This window comes from Emys orbicularis, chromosome 11 (assembly GCF_028017835.1).
Source record: "Emys orbicularis isolate rEmyOrb1 chromosome 11, rEmyOrb1.hap1, whole genome shotgun sequence".
Classification (NCBI taxonomy): Eukaryota; Metazoa; Chordata; order Testudines; family Emydidae; genus Emys; species Emys orbicularis.
In genome coordinates, this window is record NC_088693.1 from 51,545,212 (window position 1) to 51,569,688 (window position 24,477).

At 42.9% G+C, this 24,477-nt stretch overlaps 1 protein-coding gene across 1 annotated transcript in view; it reads left to right on the forward strand.

Annotated features, from left to right (window-relative positions):
* The window catches only part of PMS1 (PMS1 homolog 1, mismatch repair system component), a 91,258-nt gene that overhangs the window by 26,837 nt on the left and 39,944 nt on the right, over nt 1-24,477 (forward strand). Inside the window, exon 6 of the mRNA XM_065413260.1 lies at nt 19,629-19,745. Within this exon, the coding sequence (XP_065269332.1) occupies nt 19,629-19,745 (117 nt within the window). The remainder of the gene's footprint in view (nt 1-19,628; nt 19,746-24,477) is intronic.

The following is a 24,477-nucleotide window of genomic DNA, read 5'->3' on the forward strand; positions in this document are numbered from 1 at the left end:
AATACGTTTTTATTAATCCTGAGAAGTCTAACAGAAATATTAACTACAAATCTGCAGAAATGGTACTTTGGACCTGATTCTCCTCTCAGTTATACTAGTTTAACTCTATTAAACTAACTTTATTGGAACTGCTACTGATTTACACTGGCGTAAGTGAGAGGAAAATTAGGCCCATAAACTTCCATGCTACCACAGAAAGTAAAGAGTGACACCTAATGGCCAAAAAGATTCCACCAAAGCGATTCTTTTTCCATTTAAAAAAAAAATTTCTCTCTATGGTGGTTGAGTAATTTCTTATGTTGCAATCTGAGAGTTAAAGCATTATTTCAATTCACTGCACCATTTATTTCAATTTTTTATTTCTATCAATTAGAATATTTTAAAAAATCTTTCATGTTCACACTGTCACTGGAAATGACAAGTGATCTTACGTATTTGACAATAAAATACTGAATAAATAATAACTAAAAGTTAAGGTACTCCATAAATGCAATTTAGTGTAAATCTTTCATTGCGATCAATGATAGTTCTGCTGTGGATTGCAAAATCTCAAACTTATACCCAGGTAGGGTTGCCTACTTTCTATTTGCAGAAAACCAAACCTTGCCTTGCCCCACCCCTTCCCTGAGGCTACGCCCTATGTCCAGCCCCTTCTATGAGGCCACGCCCCATCTCACTCCATCCCCCACCCTCATTCACTCGCTCATTTTCACCAGGCTGGAGCAGGGGTTGGGGTGTAGGAAGGGATGAAGACTCCGGCTCGGGGTGCAGGCTCTTGGGTGGGACCGGGTATGAGGCGTTTGGGCTACAGGAGAGGTTGCGGAGTGGGGCCGAGACATTTGGAGTATGGGAGGCGGCTCCGGGCTGGGGCAAGGGATTGGGGTATGGGAGGGAGTATGGGCTCTGGGCTGGGAGTGCGGGCTCTGGAGTGGGGCCAGAAATTAGGGGTTCAGGATACAGGAGCGGGCTCCGGGCTGGGGTTCCTGGCCATTGGGCACTGTAGAGCTGGCGCTCGGGGCGGGGGCAGTGTGTGGAGTCCCCGTGGCCGCCCCTGCACCTAGGAGCCAGAGGGACATGCCATCTGCTTCAAGAAGCCACGTGGACCTGATCAGGCAGCCTGCCTGTCCCGCTGCAGGCGGCCAAACGGATTTTTAACGGCCCGGTCAGCAGTGTTGACCGAAGCCACTAGGGTCCCTTTTCAATGGGGCATTCCAGTTGAAAACCTGGCAACCCTATACCTGGGTCCACAGACTTTAAAGGAAAATTGTATTCAGCCGTCTCTAAAAAACAACTTTGATGACATTGATTTAGAGCAACAATAACTATGCCTAGTTGAAACAATTAAACTGTCCAATTTCTTGGCACTCTAATAGTTGTGAAAAAGAATGAAAAATAAGCTGCAAACACTTACTGAACTCAAGGCTTTAGAATTATGTGCTGAATGACCTCAGGTATTCAGAGTAAAGAGACGTAGCACATTTGTCATTTTAAAACATACCTTGTTTACTGTAAGTTCTTGACCCTCCATTCTTGCTGTGGATCACAATCAGCTTCTTAGTGGGACCTACTCCCCACATGCTCTCTGCTTCAGATTAAAAACTACTTTGGTATGACAAACAATAAAAGTGTTGCTGAAGTTCTAAAGACAGAACATTGAGAGTGATAGAACACATGGAGTATCTTTCTAGGATAGGGCTTCACAGGGGTGCTTTTATCCTCTGTGTCTATTTTAATCCCATTCTGATTTAGTTGCTGATTATTACGTGTCTTGATTCTTTTTCTGCCTTCTCTTTCTTTTCTCCTCAAATTATGCCATGTTTTTCTCCATTGTGTTTTAATACAAAGTCTGTTATCCTCACAGATACCTTGATCAAGAATCTCTTTCTTGTACTCCTCTGTAATTCTGGATACTGAAGCAGAAAATGTCTCTGGACTTTAGTCCTCCTCCTTCCCCTCTCCCCCCAACACGTTAATTGTATTGTTGTCTCTTCTGTTTTTCCTCTCTGCTTCCCTCTGCTAGTGAAATTGCAGCCATCATAGAAAACTGCCCAACACAGAAGCATGTCATGAGGGCACAATAATTTTTTTTTCATTTAATTTTATTCTTTTTAAACAATATTGTGCCTTTATAAAACGTTCTTATTTTTCTCTCTCACTTCTCACATCACTAAAATACCTTCATTTTAAACCTTATTTTAAAGAGATATCAAATAAACATCTTTTTAAACAAACTGCAATATTGTTTAACCAAAAGAAGACTTCTGTCCCTGGGCTGGCTCCTTGGCTGTTGTGATATCTCCAGCACAAAGTTGTCTTTTTGAGTGGGGAGCTGACTATTCCTACTATGTCTTGGCATCTCTCACTTTAAAAAACAAAAAAAATAATTTTAAATACCAGCAGTGCTGAATGCTTTTACGATCTGGTGACTTATGTGAGATGCGTGGTTCTTGTGAATAATTCCAAAATTGTTTGGTTTCTTTAACAATACTTGAAATGTTGTTCTGCTCTGAAAACTGACTGTAAAAATGGAATGGTGGGTTCCATATTGTTGCTTATTGTTTTCTACATCAGATGTGCTCAGTTGACAAGTAAAAAGATAGTCTTTTTCTTGCTGCCAACCCTGCAAAAGCACCCTGTGTTCTAAGAGTCCAGTTCAGTTCTTTCCATTTGGTGCATCATACCAGTAATGGAGGTTCTGCAGGCCTCATTTAAACCTCTGCAACTCTTTATATTATGTCTTCAAGAGCACTTCTGCATTCGCACTAGCCTGCAGTGGGTTTTGATAGATGTAAATGATTTGAACTTTCTAACCAGTTTTTGCTGATGGACAAGAAAGAACAGAATCCAGTCTTAGCTTTGATGACTCTGTAAAGCTCATGGGATTAAAATGCAGTAATGTCAGTAGGTGCCTCCTATTCTGGCGCATTCCTTCTCCGGTGGTCCGAGAAAGTGCTTGGGTTGCCAGGTGTGTCTCTACGAGGGCAACCAGCTCATCATAGGAGGAGGGATCATTTTGACTGACCCATCCTCGTATGTCCGGTGGTAGCCCTCTCATGTACCTGTCCAAAACTATGATTGCCACAGTTTTCTCCGGGCCATGGGTCTCGGGGCGCAGCCACTTTCAAGTTAGGTGGATCAGGGACCTCGGTGCTTTGCTGTCCCGGTATTTCCACTCGTGGAATCGCTGGGCCCTTATAGCTGTCATCATGCCAGACCTCACCAGGATCTCTGCCTTCAGCTGAGGGTAATCTAGCTGCTTCTGTGTTCATGTCATGGGCCTCCGCACACAGAAAAGGAGCCAGGATGCTGTCCCACTGGTCTTGGGGCCAAGCCTCCCGCAGGACCATTCTCTTGAACGCGAGGAGATACGCCTCTACATCGTCATCCATCGTCATCTTCTGTAAGTAGCTGCTGGCCCGCAGGGGCCGGGTTCCATGGGGGTCGTGCATCAGGGTGATCAGGGCTGTTAGCTGGTTCACAACCTCATGCAGGGTGGCTCGATCCTGGGCCACCTGGCTCATCAGTAATTGATTTGTCTCCTGCTGTATTCACACTGACTCCTTCTGGGTAGCCATCTGAACCCTGGCAGCCTCTTTTTGGGCCGCGGTGGCCTGCACCAGTGCCTTCACTACATCCTCCATTTCTTTTTCTTCTCGTTGGGGGTGATTTACCCTGCCCTGAGATGGTTCGCCACAAAGTCTCACTCAGAGCATCCCACCCCTGACACCATGTGTGGCAAGGCACCTTCTCGGTCTCACCAGCCTCAGCTGTTTTTAGCCTTGGCGAGGTGGGCCTGGGGTAAAACAGTCCCTCTTGGCTGCACAGGGGCAGTCCGCTCCTTCTCTCAGCCAGTCTTTTTTGCTTGTTTTTCTCCCTTATGGCAGGGAATGCAGCCTTCCCTCCTGGTGAGGCTTGTTGTCTTGCTGCTCCTCACCTACTGGCAGCTTGACTCCTCTCCCCCCCCCCCCCCCCCCCCACACAACAGGGAAGGGTTTAAAAAGGTCTCAGGATGCCCTTAGTTGGAATCAGCTGGTCCTAATTGACCTCAGGGAACACTCTCTCAGCTGATCCTAATTGATCTCTGGTAACCCCTTCTCAGCTAAACCTGATTGACCTGTAGTCACCCCTCCTCAGTTCATAGGGAGGAGGGCCTTTTACCCTTCTGGGACTGTTTTCTACCCCACCCTTGCAGCTGTCTGTCCTGAGTTTATCACAACGGGCAGAGGATAGTAGCAAAGTGAGAGGCAGATAGTGCAGTTTGCTGATGCTGAGAAACGCTAGGATCCTGTCAGTAAAGAATCGGGAATACTCAACATTGGCGTTTTCATGGGTTCCTACATCTCTACCTTACATACTATATAATTTGAATAATAATGTGTGTGATTTTCCTTCAAACCCAGTCTTTTTAGAATACTGCATTGTTAATATGGATTAAAATGATTCCCTGTCATTATGAAACAAAGAAACTTAGAGGATAAGATTGTTCAGTAGATTGGTAATGGTTCAGGATAGTGGAACTATGGCCAAAAGTGGTAGGGACCAAGATGCCTTCTGGTATAGTGGGTGCTTGGTGCTTATTTCAAATGGAAATCTCAGTCTGTTTCCATGTGAGCAAATTTCTCTATCGAACTATCAACCATTCTGGCAGTTTTGGGAAAGATACCAACACTGAATTACCTTGGCCTCTCATGAAGAATGAATTATCGTCTCATCTTCAGAGGTAAATTACTCCATAACAGGATTCAAGCACACTATTCGGGGCAATATGGGACAATAAACCAGTATTGCTCTTACTTACATGCTGTATTTGCTTTGAGGATAAAGATAGGACATTATTTTTTAGGGCTGTTCATCTTCACAAGCACTTGATTTTTGTAAAAAATACATAAAAATAAAGAAAAAAACCCAAGAAACCCAGAGATTTTCCAACACAAGAGGTCACTCATTAGCTATTACTGAGCTGGGAAAACCATAAGCCAACTAAGGTTTGGCACAAACCAAGGGGTATCTCTCATTGTTTTAAAACTATTAATGTGTTTAAATGGTCTGGGTATGGATTCATTTCCTTTGCTCCATTTTTACTACTGTTAAGATCTGTTTGAAGATACAAACTGCAAATACTTTGATAAATAGATTTAACTTCTTTCTAGTTTCACTCTAGTTTTTATAAGTACTTCAACATTCTTTACTTAAATTCTAACTTGTAATGTCTTTCATCAATTCTACATACTTATCCTTTTACAGCAATAGCACTGTTAAATAGTACCTTATTTGTCTTCTTTCTTCAGAAGCTGAAGAACACCATTATCACAAAGCTGTAGTAATCCACACCAATAGATCTGTCTACCTCATTCTGATCCTACTGTCCTACTGTGTGCTAGAAGTGTACTCTAACATAGCATTTTCCAAAGTATTTTGTGGTAAGCTTGGGATAACAACATTTCTCATGGAGTACATGGATTTATGACTAAAACCACCTGTTAAATAAATAAGTGGTTATATATAATCATTCAAAGGAGTTGCTAGAATCCTGCATTGTGGGGCTGTGCCAATACCTTGTGCTGCTGTGGAAGAAAACAGACATCAGGAAGGAGCTCAGGTTCCAAAGCAGAAAGTGCTATAGTTTTTTTGGTGGTTTGCATGTTCATTCGCATGTGTGGTTTGCATGTTCATTCGCATGTGTGGATAGGTAGCTTGAGACACCTGTGGCTGTCTGTTGGGCATAAAGAGCAGCCAAATCAGCTCTGAGGACTGGGCTCTTTCAGGGGGTTATTTTTGTTGCTTTTTTAAAAGAAGAGACTGAACAGAAAGCAATGGTTGAGAATTTGAGGGAATGGGGGAGAAAGAGAAGTAGAGAAGGTTGACAGTTGGGAATGCAGTCAGGATAGTTTAATATACTGCATAATAGGGACCTTGACAATGAGGGATAGTCTACATGGTGTATTAGTTCGCATCAAAGAGGTGTAAATTCTGGTTTCCCATCCTTTCCCAGGTAAAAGTGTGGACCCTTCAAACAGTACCACGTTAACCATGCACTAAGGAACTTTTAGTGTGTGCCAGCAGGGCAGGGCCACCCAGGGGGTGGGGGGGCAAGTGGGGCAATTTGCCCCGGGCCCCACAGGGGCCCCCACGAGAGTTTTTCGGGGCCCCTGGAGCAGGGTCCTTCACTCGCTCCGGGGGCCCTGGAAAACTCTCACGGGGACCGGGCGCCCAGAGCTTCTTCCGCTCCGGGTCTTCGGCGGCAATTCGGCAGCGGGGGGTCCCTCCGCTCCGGGACCTGCGCCGAAGTGCCCCAAAGACCCGCGGTGGGGGGTCCTTCCGCCCCGGGACCCGCAGCCGAAGTGCCGGGTCTTCGGCAGCGGGGACCCCCCGCCGCCGAAGACCCCAGGCCCCCGGAATCCTCTGGGCGGCGCTGCAGCAGGGTCCACATAGGCTAGTCAGTGCACGACACACTGGTGCTCTGTAGAATTTACATCCTTGTGGTGCGGATTAACACACTGTGTAGACAAGCCCTAAGTGGCAAAAGCTGTACAGATGAAGGGGAGCCTTTGGCCAAAGGCTAGGACTGGCTAAAGAATGAAAGGAGAGTGAAAAAACATAACTTTTACCTGGGAAAGGATGTACTGTACCTGTGCAAAGAGCTCGTTCATAGGCCAAGTCTTTCACATGTGCAAGTCTGAGGTTAGGCATTTAAATCCATTGAGCCCCGTGAAGTTAATAGGGTCTACCAAGTGCTCAGCATCTCTGAAAATCAGGACTCCTATTCAGTTGCCTATCTAAAGATTTTATATCTTTTGGTCCTTAGGTTTAAAACATTTGGCCATTGTCTTCAGAACATACTGTATTCTGCTCCATTTCTACCACTTGATTTACTAAACAGTGGCTGTCATGCTCCTTCTGACTGAAGTTGCTAGAAATTTGTCTTGCTGTTATGCAGTCCACTTGCTTGTCATACCCATTTGTTATATAAAAAAAAGAAAATTTAAAATTCTGTATGAAGAATCAACAACAGCTCTTCATGCTTTTTGGATTAATTTCTAGAAAACTACACTTTGTTTTCTCACTCTCACTGAGTATATTTTATCAATGAATTTCTGAAATAGGAAATGCTTGGTTGCTTTTGTGTCTGCTAAAAATGTTTTGTTTGCATTAACAGTAAATATTGAATCACTTTGCAAATCAACCCTTGAAGTACGATTGCTGTTTTGACAGCTTGGATCAACTAGTGCTCCTTCTTTTTATGAAGGTTTATTCTGCCAAGACATTCTTTGAATACTGATAATGTTGATCCTCTTGCCAGTATGGGTATGTTAGAAAGAGGTATTTTTTCTTCTTTCATCACCGTGTTCCTTGAGAGCATATTGAATGAGACAGCCAAATAGAAATAATTTACAAGAGTATTCTGAGAGTTTATTTAAAGTTGACATTACCTGATGGAGAACCAGGCACATTCCAGAGTTAGCTACTCTTGTTTAAACAGTGTCAGACTTTTCAGTCCGATTTGCCATATTACAGCCACCTGTAAACTCCTGGTATATTTTGCACTATAAAGATGGTTGTCCCCTGGAATTGGAACTTTCTCATTGCCACAGCAGCTACAACAACTCCAAATCCTTTGCTGTTTAAAATCTGTAGCCACTAGCTAAATCACTAGTAAATATGAGCATTTGCATGCACTTTGATCTACTGTTTGTGAAATTCCTTAACATGTGGAAAGGAAGACGATACATAAAATTTCCATGTGGGTCACAATGAATAGTTCCATTCCAGCCATCTAGATCGGTCCACAAATGGTAGAGATGTGTTTTAGGTTGCTAAAGTTACTGTAGAAGTACTGACAATTTCAGATACAGCATCTTGGAATGATTATGAGCTATCATTTCTCACAGGTCCTGCAATGAACCACTGTCCTCCAAAGAGGGGTTGGAGGCAGCACCCAGCACGGCAGTTGCAGCTGCTGCCATGGGACTAGAAGCTAATTCAGGGATAAAGGGATTTATGGTTTTAGACCCCGGCAGATCTTGGTAGCTCAATGGGTTTCAGGATTAAACCTCCTTTAACGGAATAATCAGATAGAAACTCCCCAAGTAATACCAGCGTGATCGGTGTTTCTAAGATAGGTGGGATGAGATTCCCAATATGAACCTTAAAGATCACCAAACTGCATTGGCATAGTTAGCTGTACACCATTTCTGACATTGACAACTCTGCTTCACTCCCTCCTGGGCCCCTCGACTAGCATCAGGGGCATGTCAGGGAAGGGGAAAAGTGTGGTTTGAGTGCACTGCACTGTGGTTTTCTGCTGATGTAAAATCCTATTTACTGCCATTGTACAGTAGAGAAGATTTATGGTTGCTTTAATCTGAGGCAGGGCTGAATTATCACTTGGCAACCCCTAGGGTTGGGGGAGCTCGAAGCTAGGATATTACCACCTGTGTCATTCTAGACCTGTCCCCCCCAAAGTCCTACATCGAGCACAGATTGTTGCCCCAGTCTCGGGTATGGCCAGAACTTCCCAGTCCCTGTGTGAGGAAAACCAGTATGGGGGACAGTTGAGCTCTGTGTCTTTAATATGCAGTATTCAAAAGCTTTTTCCCTAAAAGTTCCAAGCCTAGCCTATTTTGGAGTGTGTCTTTTCTGGAACATGTATGGCGATACATCTTTGTTTGGCTGTGAGCTCTGTGATACTTTGACACAAATATTGTTGACCAAATGTTGTCTTAATTTTTTACTGTCCATCCTCATAGTCCCTTCTTTCATTTTTTCTGCACGTAGGAGGTTAGTGCAGTACTGTACGTGATAATAAGTATATGGACAAAAATTGTGAGTTGATAAGTAAATTTAAATGAATTGAGTGGCACAATTACATTTTTGCAAAGCAAATATGTCCACTATTTCTGTCATTCTTATTTCTTTGCTCTTTTCTATATAAGTTATTTAAGGCTGATTGTATTTCTCCATTATTACCAAGTGTGTACTCCTGTTCAAAAGAAAACCTTAACTAAAGCTTGATTTCCTAGTCTGAGTCAGAGAGCTAGGATGATACAAGCATTTCAGCCATCTTAAATTGTTTCAAGCTTTATTTTAATTGTTTCAAACTTTGTATTTTTGTAGGGTAAAAAAATAAATATCAAATAACCCAATCAATAGGAAACAATATCTTGTCATATCTTAAAGCTGTGTATTGGCTATTCCTGTATATGAGTCTTGCTTAAGTTACACAGAATCTTATGTAGTACGTGTTCAACTCTTGGCAGAGGGCTAGATAAAATAATCCTAAATAAGAATACTTTCCCTTGTATGTTAAATGAGTTGAATTGTGTGAAGTTAACTTGGTTAGCACATCCAGAGTCTTTGCCCCCCAAAAAGATGAGCAATGTGGTAACTGAGAACTGTAAAGCACAAACTTGAACCTTTTAATAAAATGGAATTCAAATTGATATTGAAGCAAAATGCATTGCTCAGGTCAAATTCTCTAAGATTTAACCCCTAAACACACTATATAAATCTAGTGTTATTTTCTGCTGAAGGAAAAAAACTTGGTTGGAGAAGGCAAAAATGATAGTGGAACCCAGTAAGTAATTTTATCTTTGTACAAACTGAAACAGCTCAATATGTTTGTCATACATTCTACTGGGGTGAAATTCACCCCTGGGCAGATGACCAGCACAAGGCCCATGGACCACTTGAAACTCCCACATCAGTGCACAAAATAGGGCTTAAGTGTTGGATAGGTCTTGTGCTGGCCCCTTTGCCCAGGGATCAATATCATTTATGGTACGGGGAAATTCAGGTTTCACAAATTAAGGATCTGTTGGCTTTTTTTCCCTCCAAAGGTTAAAATTTGCACTTGTCTCGGGGACATGCACCCCACTACAATTTGTATTTCCACATTCAGCTATAAAAAGATCTGTCATAGGTCTAATCGAGTATGGCAGTTCCTATCTCTCCAGTGTCTTGTTACTGACCATGGTCAGTATCAGATACTTCAAGGGATGGTGCAAGAAACCTCTCAGTAGGCAGATGTGGAATAATCTGCCCCTCATGCAAGTGTAGTCCTAAACTGTAGTAGTTAGAGATTGTCTTAAGCCTTGAAGTATTTTTGTCTCCTTTCCAAAACATTTATTAAAGCATATTAACTATTATAACTCTGGATATTCTTGTTATCCATATCAGTGTCCAATTCCTTTTTGAATCTTGGTGAGTTCTTGGCCTCAGTGACATCATGTGGCAATGAGTTCCACAGTCAAATTGTGCTCTGTGTAGAAAAAGTATTTCTTTTTATGAGTTTTGAATTTGCTATTTTCAATTTCATGGAATGTCCCTTATTTCTCGTATCATAAAAATTCATGAATAAAAGTTATGCATGTACCTTCTCTGTACCATTCATTATTTTGTATATTTTCATCATTTCCCTTCTTGTCTCCTTTCTAAAGTGAACAATTCCAACCTTTCAAGTCTCTCTTAATATAAGAATTTTTCAGTACTTCTGATTATTTTGTTGTTTGTCTCATTAGCACACTCTAATTCTGCAATATCTTTTTTGAGATGGGGATGAACCATTATTTATATAATGATACAGTAGAACCCCATTTATCTGGTCTAATTAACAGGGCTAGATCAGATAATCAAAACTCCGGATAAACCAGAGAATGGGACAATGTGATGCTGTAGCACCATCTAACAGAGGCAAGAGAGATCACCTGCTTCTAGCCCTGGAGTCCTGGTTGTTCGGTAAATGCGGAGAGCTGGTTAAGGGAGGGTCGGATAAATGGGGTTCTATTGTATTATATATTCTGTATTATTCTCCATACCATTCCTTGTGCATCCTCTAATTTTGTTTGCTTTTTAATTGCAGCTGCACACTGAGCAGAGATCTTCATTGAGCAATCCACAGTAATGCTCAGGTCCTTTTCCTCAGTTGATAGGATTAATTTAGATGCTAGTTTGTGGTGATGATGTGAAATTGGAGCATAAGAGTGGAAAATTAGGCCTCTAAACTAGAAGTTTTAAAGAATACAGGGGAATTGTGGTTGAGAATTGGCTCATAACTTAGTAGGTTTGGGTGTTTTGGATATTTAAAATGTAATATTTTCTCAGAAGGGAAAATTAGAATTGTTATCAATGAAGTTCTGTCATAAATCTAGAGCAGCGGTTCTCAAACTTCATTGCACCGCGACCCCCCTTCTGACAACAAAAATTACTACACGACACCAGGAGGGGGGACTGAAGCCTGAGCCCACCTAAGCCCCGTTGCCTGGGGAGGGGAGGGGGGACAAAGCCAAAGCCCAAGGGCTTCAGTCCCAGGCAGAGGGTCTGTAACCTGAGCACCGTAGTCCAGGCCTGAAGCCCTCAGGCTTCGGCTTTGGCCCCAGGTGGTGGGGCTCAGGCTTTGGTTTCCACCCCAGGCCCTAGCAAGTCTAAGCCAGCCGTGGCGACTCCATTAAAACAGGGTCGTGACCCACTTTGGTCCCTACCCACAGTTTGAGAACTGCTGATCTAGAGTAATGCTGTAGTGAATCAGGTCAGGCACTTTGAATTCCTATGTGTGTAGTTACAGCTGACTGTGCTTTTAGTCTTCAAAATTTTCCAGTTTACTACTTCATTATTAACTGTTTTTGTTTAACGGTGTAGTTTTAACACTGTGCAGGACTCAGGAGCCCCAAAACAGCTTACATCACAGGGTGGGGGCTGCTTCTCCAGTGCCTTGCACTTTGTAGTTAAAGTGTATTTTATATGACTATTGATTTGATCCAAAGCCCATTGAAATCAATAGGAGTCTTTCCATTGATTTCAGTGGGCTTTGGATTAGACTCAAATGAGGTGCAACAAATGGAGAATCAGGCCCTTTGATTTGGAATTTTTCCTCCGAGGAGCAAGTCTTCTGCAGTTGTGTTTGAAGGTTTGTAATCTTCATACCTGCAATCCTCAAAGAAGCACATGAAATCTATAACAATCTTAAATCTTAAAGTATATGAATGTGCAGGAATCTAAAATGGTGGCTACGTCATGGTGGATGCAGTTAGGACACTGCAGACTTTGTTTTGGCCAACCTATTTATTTTTTAATTGAAAAGGACTTTGAGTTTTGTGAAAGGGGCTGGATTGACAACATTGCAAACTGCATACCCGCAGAGCCTATATGCTGGTGGTGTAGGCTTCCCAACTGCCCTGCCAATGTGCCTGAGCCCTAACTTGGAGGGTGATTTAGTCTTTATGTCCATTCACTCTACAGCCTCTTTGCTGCGGAAGCCAAACAGGGTGCTAATTATGGTATGGTTTTTTTTGTGATGTGAGCACCTGTCTACTAGGAACTGTGCAGAGACCATCAACTCATTTTACATCAGCCGCCGAACAGCTGTCAGATGGTAACAACCTTTGGTCACTACCAACCTGGACTGAATTCGAACTGGTGACCTAGAGGTGAAATGCTTTGTATCCTATTACTAATTCCTTGAGCCATCCAGTTTCCCATCCATCACACTTTTCAAGTGACAGCACAGTATATATGAGAAAACTCGTAACAATGACTGGTTCAAGTGTACAGTATGTACTGCAATACCTAATACATGTCTTCAGCTCTTGCAGGCATTCAGACTGCTTTACTTTGTATACACAGGGGAGGGATTAGGAGAGGAAGCCATGAGGGAATTATTTATAATAATTTCTTGGAGGTGTGCCTTTTTATAATCTTGCCACTGTGTTTTGTTACAGTGATATCCTGTGTTGCTTTTGTTGACTAATAATAAATACTAAAAAGAAAAGGCTTTTAAATGCTTTTAAAAATGGGATTCAGTTCTCAGTCTCCCACTGCAATTTGTGTAATCTCACTGATTCAAACTATCTACTTCTCCTGCCCCAAAAATATAAATAAAAAGCTTGTGTTGACAAAGCCCCAGAGGAGTTTTTATTTGATCAACCCCTCTGCAGAAACAACGTGGACCTGTGAACTTTTCCCTACAGTTTAAGAATCCATATACATTACTGTTTTAATGCTAAAACATTACCACCACCATCCCCGGTGAGATTTGACATCTGGACACTGCGAGTTTTACTTGCAGAATTGCCTCCTTATTCTGTCATGCATGGGAGCAGAGTTTCTCTATCCCTTCCCTATGGATCTGGCAGAGTGAGTTGGTCAGAGAACTTGCAGCTCCCTCTAAAGTCTGTGTGGATTTTGGGGGCTTTGTTGGAGGCTAGGGCTATCCACAGGGAGGCCCTGTGACCCTGCAGTGCCTTCCAGTTCCTCTTGACGCCTTCCAGTTCTTTAGCAAGCATGACTCTTAGACATCATGCTGCCAAGAGCTTCTCCACCACCTGCTTCTCTGAAATGTCTCCCTCCTTGGGAGGGTTTGCTCACATCGCTGAGGGAAAACCTGAGTGAGTAAGTTAGTGCTGACAGAGTCAACATTAATTTACTCAGGAAATCCCTTGGGTTTGTGGGGTGTGGGGGAGATAATGCTGTGGAAAATTACTATCCCCCAAACTTGCCTGTAGCCCACCCCTTCCTTTCTGCAGTGTCTGATATCTACTGAGGCATATGTTTGTGTTGGGGGCCAGGGAGAGATGTATGTGGAGAAGGAGCAGCTAATGCCATGAAGGTGGCACACTTCCATTCCACATCTTTTTGGGTCCCTTCCACCTATAGAATGGATAGGACAATTGACTCTTAATCCTTAGGGAATCCTTAAAATATTTGAGGGTTGGGGGAGAGGTTCCCCCACCCTTTAAGTTACTATTAAAAACTGGTGACCAGTTTCAGTGGTAGCCATGTTAGTCTGTATCAGCAAAAAAACCGAGGAGTTCTTGTGGCACCTAAGGCTTGGTCTACACTAAACCCCCAAATCGAACTAAGGTACGCAACTTCAGCTACGTGAATAACGTAGCTGAAGTTCGAAGTACCTTAGTTCTAACTTACCTCGGTCCACACGCGGCAGGCAGGCTCCCCCGTCGACTCCGCGGTACTCCTCTCATCCAGCTGGAGTACCGCAGTCGACGGCGAGCACTTCCTGGTTCGACTTATCGCGTCCAGACAAGACGCGATAAGTCGAACCCAGAACTTCGATTCCCAGCCGCCGAACTAGCGGCTGGGTGTAGACATACCCTTAGAGACTAACAAATTTATTTGGGCATAAGCTTTCGTGGACTAGAACCCACTTCATCAGATGTCTGAAGTAAAAGATACAGGAGCAAGTATAAATACATGAAAGGATGTGGGTTGCTTTAACAAGTGTTAAGTCAGTCTAACGAGATAAATCAATTAACAGCAGGATACCAAGGGAGGAGAAATAACTTTTGAAGCGGTAAGAGAGTGGCCCATTACAGACAGTTGACAAGAAGGTGTGAGTAACAGTAGGGAGAAATTAGTATTGGGGACATTAAGTTTAGGTTTTGTAATGACAAAGTGGTTGGGTCATTACAAAACCTAAACTTAATTTCCCCAATACTAATTTCAAGGCAGATTATTAAACATATAAATACACTAATGCTGACAAGAACAGGGAGACAGTCCAACATGCAAGTGTATGCCTGCTAAGCAGAAGAAAGTTTGGTAATGTAAGTTTAATTTAGATTCCCTTAGGTTTACTTTGACAAGACTCTCAACTATAGTTTCTTCACCATAAAAATGTATTAATGATTATTGATTCACCATAAGGAGAAGGTGGTGTAATTGTTCCTTTACCTTCCCTACAGCTCCAGCCACTTCTCCTGCCAGTTTATTTTCATTTTCCATACCTCCTAGTAGACAGGCTATAATAGTTATCTTTAAGTGGTTAGTAGTGACTTTCAGTAATGCTTGCTGTAGGCTGTCGCCAGCTTGTCACTTTTCTGTTTTAATAAACCAGCTAATCTGGAGTTTTATAGGAAAATTTGGGAAATTTGCAGTTTGTCTATACACACATCCTGTAAACCCCCCACAAAAGCCGGCAGCCTCTTTCCACTTTTCAAAAAAAGATTTATGGCCTGATTCAAGAAACACTTAAGCATGCACTTAAATCCATTCTTATTCAGGACCACATGTAATATGCATTAGCTATCGTGTTATAAAATGCCAGTCGAGACAAGGCACTCTAGTTTTTACCGCATTATGTTTCCCTCACCTAGCTACTTTATGGTAAAGATTACAGACTTGTCTCCACTATGATTTTAGAGCATGATAGCTAGCATGTGTTAGTTATCACCTGGTAAATGCGCACCTTTTTTTTGGCAATGAAGACAAAACCTTTATGGATGTAATGCCTTTCAGCTAAGGATCTCAATGTGCTTTACAATGTCAGGAAAGATTAATTACTCCAATTTGTCAGCTAGGTAAACTGGGGTTCAGGCAGGTTAAATGACTCACTGAAAGTTACAGTGTGCATCAGTGACAGAGTCAGAAATAGAATCCAGTTCCCTTGACCTCCAGTTCTCTGTTTTGACTATTAGATTTAGATTTCTCTTGTGTTGGTAAACAAGCACAATTATGCTGGTAAAAGTATTAACATGGCTGCTGGTCAGAGTATTAAAAAACAAGGCTGGTTGAGGAGCGGGGTCTGGCCCTATGACCTTCCTTATTGTCTTTGGAAAGGATGACTCTGAAGAGCTCTTGTTCTTCAGGAGCATAAAAGCATTGTTCCCACCTCCTGCTGTGGGATGCAAATGAGGGACTCTTCCCCCACTTATTATGCACCTGCTCAAAAGACCACGAATAATCTTGGCCTATATATATGTGCTCTAAAATTTAGCAACAGAGATGTATGGTCTGAATGACGTGTGTGTGTGGGTATAATTATAGAAAATGTATATACTGTATACACAAACTCTGATTGTGTCAATACACTAATCTATGCCTGTGAAATAGATATTTATATGTGTTATGGTTTTTTATGCCTTCTAATTCATGCAGTGCCCCTCAATGAAATGGGGCGGGAGCCAGGATATATTTGCTCAGCTCCAACAAAACCTAAGATGGTCTGTATGTAATAATATATCTTTAATTAGGGTGTTTTTGCAGTGTCATCATACTGACTAGAGTCAGATTCTTACTTGGCTCATCACAGACACCAGGCTTATGTGACCTAGAAAATATAAGGGGGTGTGTGTATATATATTTTTAGCACAATTTCAGGTTGTAAACCAAGGTTATAAAAATCAACTGTTGCAGGAAACTCACTGGGAAGTACTGACACTTTCAAAAATAAATAAATATAAGTAGCATTTCTTCTTAACAGCTTTGATTCTTCTTCTTTTTCAAAACCTGTTGGTGAAGTCAATGAATTTATAATGTATTCTTTAGATTACCAGTTATTTTTAAAGTATCATGCCGTGTTGTTTCATAGTGTGCAGCCAGTTCTGAAAATGAATCTAAACCAATCTGTTGTGTGGTTACCCGATATGCACGTTTAACTAGTTGGCTGACCTCTGCAATGTAAGAACTTTGAGCTAACGTGTTCTAGTAACTAGATTCAGGAGTTTTGCCTACAGCTTTTAATCCTGATATTTAAGAAATAATTGATCAGTAAAAATGTGCCCCCAAATTATTAGCAATTTCCTCTTTTACAGAGTTTGCATTTAGTACGTTCTTATGTTCCATAGCTTTCTTAAGGCAGTTTATTAAAATGAACTTTTTTCAGCCATTCAGCAGGTCAGGCAGTGTAATGACATCCTTGCATTAATCAACAGCTAGGATTTATATTTGTACCTGTGGCATCACGTTAATACAAGCTAAAATAAACAGTGTGATGTTTATATTAGTTGTGTCACAAGCATCTTTCTCAGTTTGGTCACACGCATTTGAAATAGAATATCTAGTAAAGATAAATCGTTTGGCACTTTTGATCACTTAAAATGTAGCTATAACTCAAAATAGAAGCAGTAACAAATATGTTTTTTTAAAGAGGAACTCTAAAGGGAAAATTCTTTCCTCACTGCTTTGAGGATGTTTATGGGGCAGGGAGTAGAAAGAGGTACAGGGAGGAAGAATTTCCTTCCCCCACTACTCACTCTATGAAGCATCAGCAATACCACTTCAGAGCTGCTGCTAAATCCTCAAGGCAGCAGTTGCCCCTCCGTCTACTGTGCTCACCATTCAGCAGCACAGTGGGAACCTCAGTGGAGCTCCTATGGAACTCCTAGAAATGTGGCTCTTCTCATCCTGCTGTCCACCACCAGTGAACCAGAACCACTAAATTCCGGGCTTTTCAAGCTTGCAGTGGAAGGAGAAGGTGATGGTCACAGTGGCCCTATGACTATATTCTTATACTCTAAGTGAGTTAGACTCAAGTAGCAAGTCCAGCAGTACAAACAGTGCTCAATGTGTTTGATGTGTAATTAGAAGAAATAAAGATTGGGGAGCAATTGTAGTCTCCTATATCTGCAGTCCTGCAGCCTGAACATTCCACCTGTTGTGCAGAAAGCGAGTATCATTTTTATAGGAACTCAATGTTCTTCAATGGAATGCACCCTGCAAGGTTATGAAATAACTTGGAGGACAGGTGGGATTTTAAGGCTCTGTATTGTATTTCTTGAGGTTGTAGGTATATTTTTTGCTCAGTTATCATATTTGTAAATCACATCCGGTACTTGAATACTATGAACTCACTTTGTATTTCTTGGATTCCTTGCACATATTAGGACACTTTAAATTCAGCATTGTAATGCAAACGAATTTCAGGTTAAATCTAACATTTTTTATCTTAATTTATCCTGTTGTGCTTAGGTGCTGAAGCCCTTGGGGAATGTTGCACACTAAAATACACTTAGATGCAGCTATTTGATTCCTATAGTCAACATGAAGCACTGGTTAAAGTCTATGTATAATTATAAAGATTTTTAGTGCTTACTAGGAGAGGGGATTTAGTCAGACCATTCCCATTAATTTCAACGTGAGTTGTGTGGCTAAATCCTCTAGTTTACTTTGAAAACCTCAACTAAGGTATGTCAATAATATCTGTAACAGATATTTGCTGAGAGACTGTAATGGTTGAGGGAGCTCAAGCTATTGTAGTTTGTCAAGTCATTCATCTGTGGATTTGTTTACACAAACACTTAGTTTGTGGCAAGCTGGGATGTAAATCTACCCCACCGGTGTTTGTCGTCCCCCCCTCCCCCATTATGGCAGGGGACAAGGTGGGTGGGACCCCTCAGGCAGACCCCGCTGCCCCTCCTCCACCTGATCCCCCGTCACCCCCCCCCCCAGCCTCTACCTCTACCGCCGCTGTCGAACCACCTGCTACCTCCCCCGCTGGGGCGCCGGCAGCGGTGGGCAACGGGGTGACCTCCGCTGCTGCCATGTCCCTCGCCCCCTCTGATTCTGGGGGAGCCCATCCAGCCGGCGGAAAAGGCCAGGGCAAAAAGAAGGGTAAGGGCCCTGCCAAAAAGACTAGCTTGCTGCATGCTAAGTGTCTGTATAGATCCTGCTGCTGTGCACTAAAAGTTCTCTAGTGTGCTTTGATCTCTCCCACTTTGAAACAGGAGTAGATTAAAACACACTAGGGAACTGTGCCATAGCATGGTCCACATGGCTAGTGTACGGTGGGCTAGTGTGGGGTAGATTTACACCCCAGGTTGCCTAAAACTAAATTCATGTAGACATACCTGTATCTTAAACTCCTGTATACCTGAATATGTGTCTGAACAATATAGATGGTAACAGGAGCAGCAGTCCTCAGCATTTTTCATGTTAAATCTCATAGGTATCTAGGAGCAGTTTAAAATAATAAATAAATAAAAGCACTTAATACATACCACCCATTTTTTCTTCTAACTTGCCCCAAAAGAGGGGATTAACTAAAATGCAAGGTTGTATGTTAACATTGGCACAAAATGACAAAAGCTAAGAGGTTCAAAGCTAAGTCTGTACTTCTGTCTTGGACCTTGTCTTCTCTGGGATCTGAAATCCAGTGTAACTTGTCTATCTAGGGGCTTGCACCAACATAGCAAGGTGTATAATTAATAGTATAGTCTTTTTTTATTGTTCTCAATTGTATAGCACTTTACAGAGGTGTGAGTAAGCAAGCATAATTTCCTTCTTTACACAAATAAAGAAGCTAAGGCAGAAAGAGTGATAGTTAGACACTGAGTCTAGGAACAGAAATCTAACCTAATGATTCCCAGGCCAGTGATTTATACTTTGGCCATGGTACTATGAGCATCACAACTCCTATATTATGATGCCAGCCAGTATGAAGAATATACAAGATGCATTTTTAGGACCCCCAATCTGATACAGTTACAGCCATACAAAGCCACTGACTACATGAATGTATGTGAGGGCGGAGTGGATCCATAATATATTCTTTTGCTGATTACTTTTCAGCAATTGCACAAATTTTAATTCTTGCAGAAATCCTTGTAAGTTAAAGTTACATCCAGGATCAATATATATGTGGGAACAGAATCCTTCATTTTCTTGTTCGTTATTTAAACTAGGAGTAAGATTTTATGAGATGATATATCATAAAGTACTGTCACGTGTATGTTCATACTAAAGCTATGAATGCAAGAGGATCAAAGTATAGAACGTTACATGTCCTGTATAAGTGTGCAGTTGTGTATATATGTTTTCAGTCATGAAATGTTGCAGATGACTTGAGTTCAACAAACTTAAATATAATGTCAAAAATTTGACTCTGTGCCATTTTGTTTCAGGCAGTTATTTGGCAAAAGACCAGGGTGTCAGATCACAAAATGTCCTTTATGTCAGTTCTGGGAACTGCCGTTATGGGCAGCATGGTACCTTTTCAACATCGCTGTGAAGATCCTGAGGTAAATTTTTAAACGTTCTTCTCCCAGCCCCCATGAAAAACCCACCAACAAAGAACAAACCCAGCATTTAAAAAGAAAAGGCTTCTAAAATTGATTTAATTCCTTTACTGCTCAGTCCCTAAAATTAATTGGTTTGATGATTGAAAGTGCTCTCCAAGAATCATCAAATCAAGACTCATGTGGCAGTGATCAAATGGCAGCAAAAATAGTTGTGACAAATGCAGAATTACTGATTACTGTGTACTCTCTAGTGTAGGATACATGGCCTATGTGCAGGTGGGTGGCCTGTTTAGTTATCTATACTTTCATATCATTATCATCACCATGGCATCTCATGATCTTACAATACAAAACGTCCTCTACATTTGTAAAAGGGCAGTTAGAGGTATCTGTACAAAAACAACAACAATTATTTTTAAAGGAAGATGTGCAAAATTTCCCCTAAATCTAAATTTAAAGGAGTTAACGGGTACGATTTTCAGAAGTGCTCTGCATTGATCTTACTGTGCTCATATTGACGTTAATGGGAGCTTTGCAATTGCTGCTTCCTTTGCAGGAGATACCTTACTAATATTTTCAGAGGTATATTTTAACTCAGAAATCCTCTATTTAGTTTTAGATATCACTTAAAGAAGTGACTCGCTCCTCTGTTGTCTAGTAATTGTTAATTTTGTTCTTTATCTTGCAGCTATAAAGGCTGACTAGACTAGCATAAAGAGTATTGAAGCATAATCTATCTAGTAAAATGGTTGTTTAGCATGTCCATAAGAATATTGTTTTATTAGTTTGTTCATTCAGATGTCACGCTTAAACTGAGCTTATGCGAACCCTCATATACACTGAAGTAGGAAAATGAAACTGCTTTAGATTTTGAGCTCTCCTCTAACAGCTGGCATAGGAACAGGACTACAAAGAAACCACTCTGACTGGCAAACGCAATATTTGTTGTATGTGGTGGGCATTCAGCATTTTGTGGGAGGAATCTGAGGCAATAAGTAGGGAATGGAATGGAATGGAATGAAGGGGAAAGTGGAAGTTATGTGAGTTCACCTAAGCAGACAAATCCTCAAACCACTAGCTGGTAGATTAGTGAGGTATTGCATATGCCTTGGTTAGAAGTTGGAGGAGCAAGAGAGCCCAAGCTCAGGCTTCCTAGAAGTTGGGAAATGCCAGAATTAAGGTTGCCTGTGCAACCTTAATTCAGTTCCCTTGTGCGTGTGCATTTTAATACAGGCTTTAATTACATGATCACATGCTGACTTTTCCACAAGACTGCTGCCTCATTCAGTGCATAGAATGGATGATGCTCATTTAAGGAACAGCTATTCAATATTTTGTTTTCTCCTTATTGTTCAGTGGGTGGCCCTATGCCTTTTATATTTTACGCTATTCAAACCCTGGTCTAAAGGTTGAGTTGTTAATTTCCTCATTGGCTTTCTATGATGCTCATCGCTATACTATTTGCTTCAGGAATATTAATTTATTTATTTTTGCAACACCCCAGGAGGTGTGGGGATATTACTATTCCCATTTTGCAGATGGGGAACTGAGGCATAGAGACATTAAGGTCAAAAGTATCCACTAATTTTGGGTGCCCAATTTGAAATACTCAGGATCTGATTTTCCAGAATATTTAGCATTACATAGTACATTATGTGTTCAAAGCACAGCTTCCATTGCATCTATGAATCATAGAACTGGAAGGGACCTAGAGAGGTCATCTAGTCCAGTCCTCTGCACTCAAGGCAGGACTAAGTATTATCTAGACCAGGGGTCTCAAACTCAAATGACCATGAGGGCCACATGAGGACTAGTACATTGGCCCGAGGGCCGCATTACTGACACCTCCCCCCACCCCTGCCGCCCTCGGCCCTGCCCCCACTCCACCCCTTCCATGAGGCCCCGCCCCTGCCCCGCCTCTTCCCACCCCTTCCCTGCCCCTATTCCAACCCCTTCCCTGCCCCTATTCCAACCCCTTCCCCGAAATCCCCACCCCAACTCTGCCCCCTCCCTGCCCCCAGGGGGTGCAGGAGGGGTGTGGGGGTGTGGTGGGGGCTCAGGGCAGGGAGTTGAGGTGTGGGGTGCAGGAGGGGTGAGGGGTACAGCAAGGGGTCAGGGTGCAGGGTGCAGCAGGGGGCTCAGGGCAGGGGGTTGGGGTGCAAGAGGGGTGCAGGGTGCGGCAGGGGGATCAGGCCAGTGGGTTGGGGTGCAAGAGGAGTGTGGGGTGTGGCAGGGGGTGCAGGACAGGGGGTTGGGGTGCAGGGTGTGGCAGGGGGTTCAGGGCAGGGGGTCAGGGTGCAGGAGGCGTGCGGGGTGAGGCAGGGGGTTCAGGGCAGGGGGTCGGGGTGCAGGGTGCAGCAGGGGGTCAGAGTGCAGGAGGGGTGAGGGGTGAGGGGTGAGGCAGGGGGTCGGGGTGCAGGAGGGGTGCAGGGTATGGCAGGGGGTCGGGGTGCAGGGTGCGGCAGGGGGCTCAGGGCAGGGGGTTCAGCTGCAGGAGGTGTTCGGGGGGCAGGATTTGGCCCGGCACGTACCGGGGGCAGGGCAGGCTCCCTGCCTGTCTGCCCTGCCCCCGCAAGAGGCTGGAACGTGGGGAAGGGGGGGCGGAGGGGCTGTGTGTTTCTGTTGCTTGAGGCATCGCCTCCAGCAGCTACCATTGGCCGCGGATCCCCGTTCCCGGCCAATTGGAGCTGCTGGGGGCGCTGCCTCAAGCAACAGAAACACACAGCCCCTCAGCCCCCTCTTCCCCACGTTCCAGCCTCTTCCTGGAGTGGCGCAGGGCAGGGCAGGCAGGGAGCCTGCCCTGCTCCTGGTGCACGTCCGGCCGCTGCTCTGGTAAAAACTGGGGGAGGGCAGGGGGGCTGCGAGGGGCTTGCAGGCCGCAGAAAATCACCCCGCAGGCCGCGTGTTTGAGACCCCTGATCTAGACCATACTTGACAGGTGTTTGTCCAACTGCACTTAAAAATCCCCAATGATGGAGATTCCACCACCTCCCTAGGCAATTTATTCCAGTGCTTACCCACTCTGACAGTTAGGAAGTTTTTCCTAATGTCCAATCTAAACCGCCCTGGCTGCAATTTAAGCCAATTGCTTCTTGTCCTATCCTCAGAGGTTAAGAAGAAAATTTTTTCTCCCTCCTCCTTGTAACAACCTTTTATGTACTTGAAAACTGTTATCATGTCCTCCCTCAGTCGTCTCTTCTCTAGACTAAACAAACCCAGTTTTTTCAGTCTTCCCTCATAGCTCATGTTTTCTAGACCTTCAATCATTTTTGTTGCTCTTCTCTGGACTTCCTCAAATTTGTCCACATCTTTCCTGAAATGTGGTGCCACAACTGGAAGAATACTACAGTTGAGGCCTAATCAGTGCAGAGTAGAGCAGAAGAATTACTTCTCATGTCTTGCTTACAATACTCCTGCTAATACATCCCAGAGTGATGTTTGCTTTTTTTGTAACAGTGTTACACTGTTGACTCATATTTAGCTTGTGATCCACTATGACCCCCAGATCCCTTTCCGCAGTACTCCTTCCTAGGCAGTCATTTCCCATTTTGTATGTGTACAACTGATTGTTCCTTCCTAAGTGGAGTACTTTGCATTTGTCCTTATTGAATTTCATCCTATTTACTTCAGACCATTTCTCCAGTTTGTCCAGATCATTTTGAATTTTAATCCTATCTTCCAAAGCACTTGCAACCCCTCCCAACTTGGTATCGTCCGCAGACTTTATAAGTGTACTCTCTATGCCGTTATCTAAATCATTGATAAAGATATTGAACAGAACCGGACCCAGAACCAATCCCTGTGGGACCCCACTCGTTATGCCCTTCCAGCATGACTGCGAACCACTGATAACTACTCTCTGGGAACGATTTTCCAACCAGTTATGCACTCACCTTATAGTAGCTCCATCTAGGTTGTATTTCCCTAGTTTGTTTATGAGAAGGTCATGCGAGACATTATCAAAAGCCTTACTAAAGTCAAGATATACCACATCTACTGCTTCCCCCCATCCACAAGGCTTGTTACCCTGTCAAAGAAAGCTATCAGGTTGGTTTGACATGATGACAAATCCTGTTATTTATCACCTTATTATCTTCTAGGTGTTTGCAAATTGATTGCTTAATTATTTGCTCCATTATCTTTCCAGGTACAGAAGTTAACCTGACTGGTCTGTAATTCCCTGGGTTGTCTTTATTTCCCTTTTTATAGATGGGCACTATATTTGCCCTTTTCCAGTCTTCTGGAATGTCTCCCGTCTTCCATGACTGCTCAGAACTTCTACAGATCATACCCTAGGGTCTTAATTCAGGCACCCAGAAAATGAGGAACACACAATTAGCGACCACCTTTGATTAGTTTGGTTTAAGTGACTTGCCTAACATCACATAGGGACTCTGTAGCAGAGGCAGGGATAGAATTTAGTTCTGCTGGGCAGAATTCAGCTGCCTTATCTCTGAGACTGTCCTTTCTCTTCCTGCAGTTACCTGCCTCATTCAGTACACACCTCCCAACTTTTTGTAACAAATAAAGCAGAATCCCACAGACAAGGCTCCTTTATTATACAACTCTGATTCATCCCCATCCTGATTCATCTGACCTGAGCACTGAATGAGGCAAACATCTTTTTGGAAAAATATCATTTGATCATGTAATTGAAGACTGTACCATAATACATATACACACACTCACACAGGCAGAATTAAGGTTGCACAGACAACCTTAATTCTGGCAT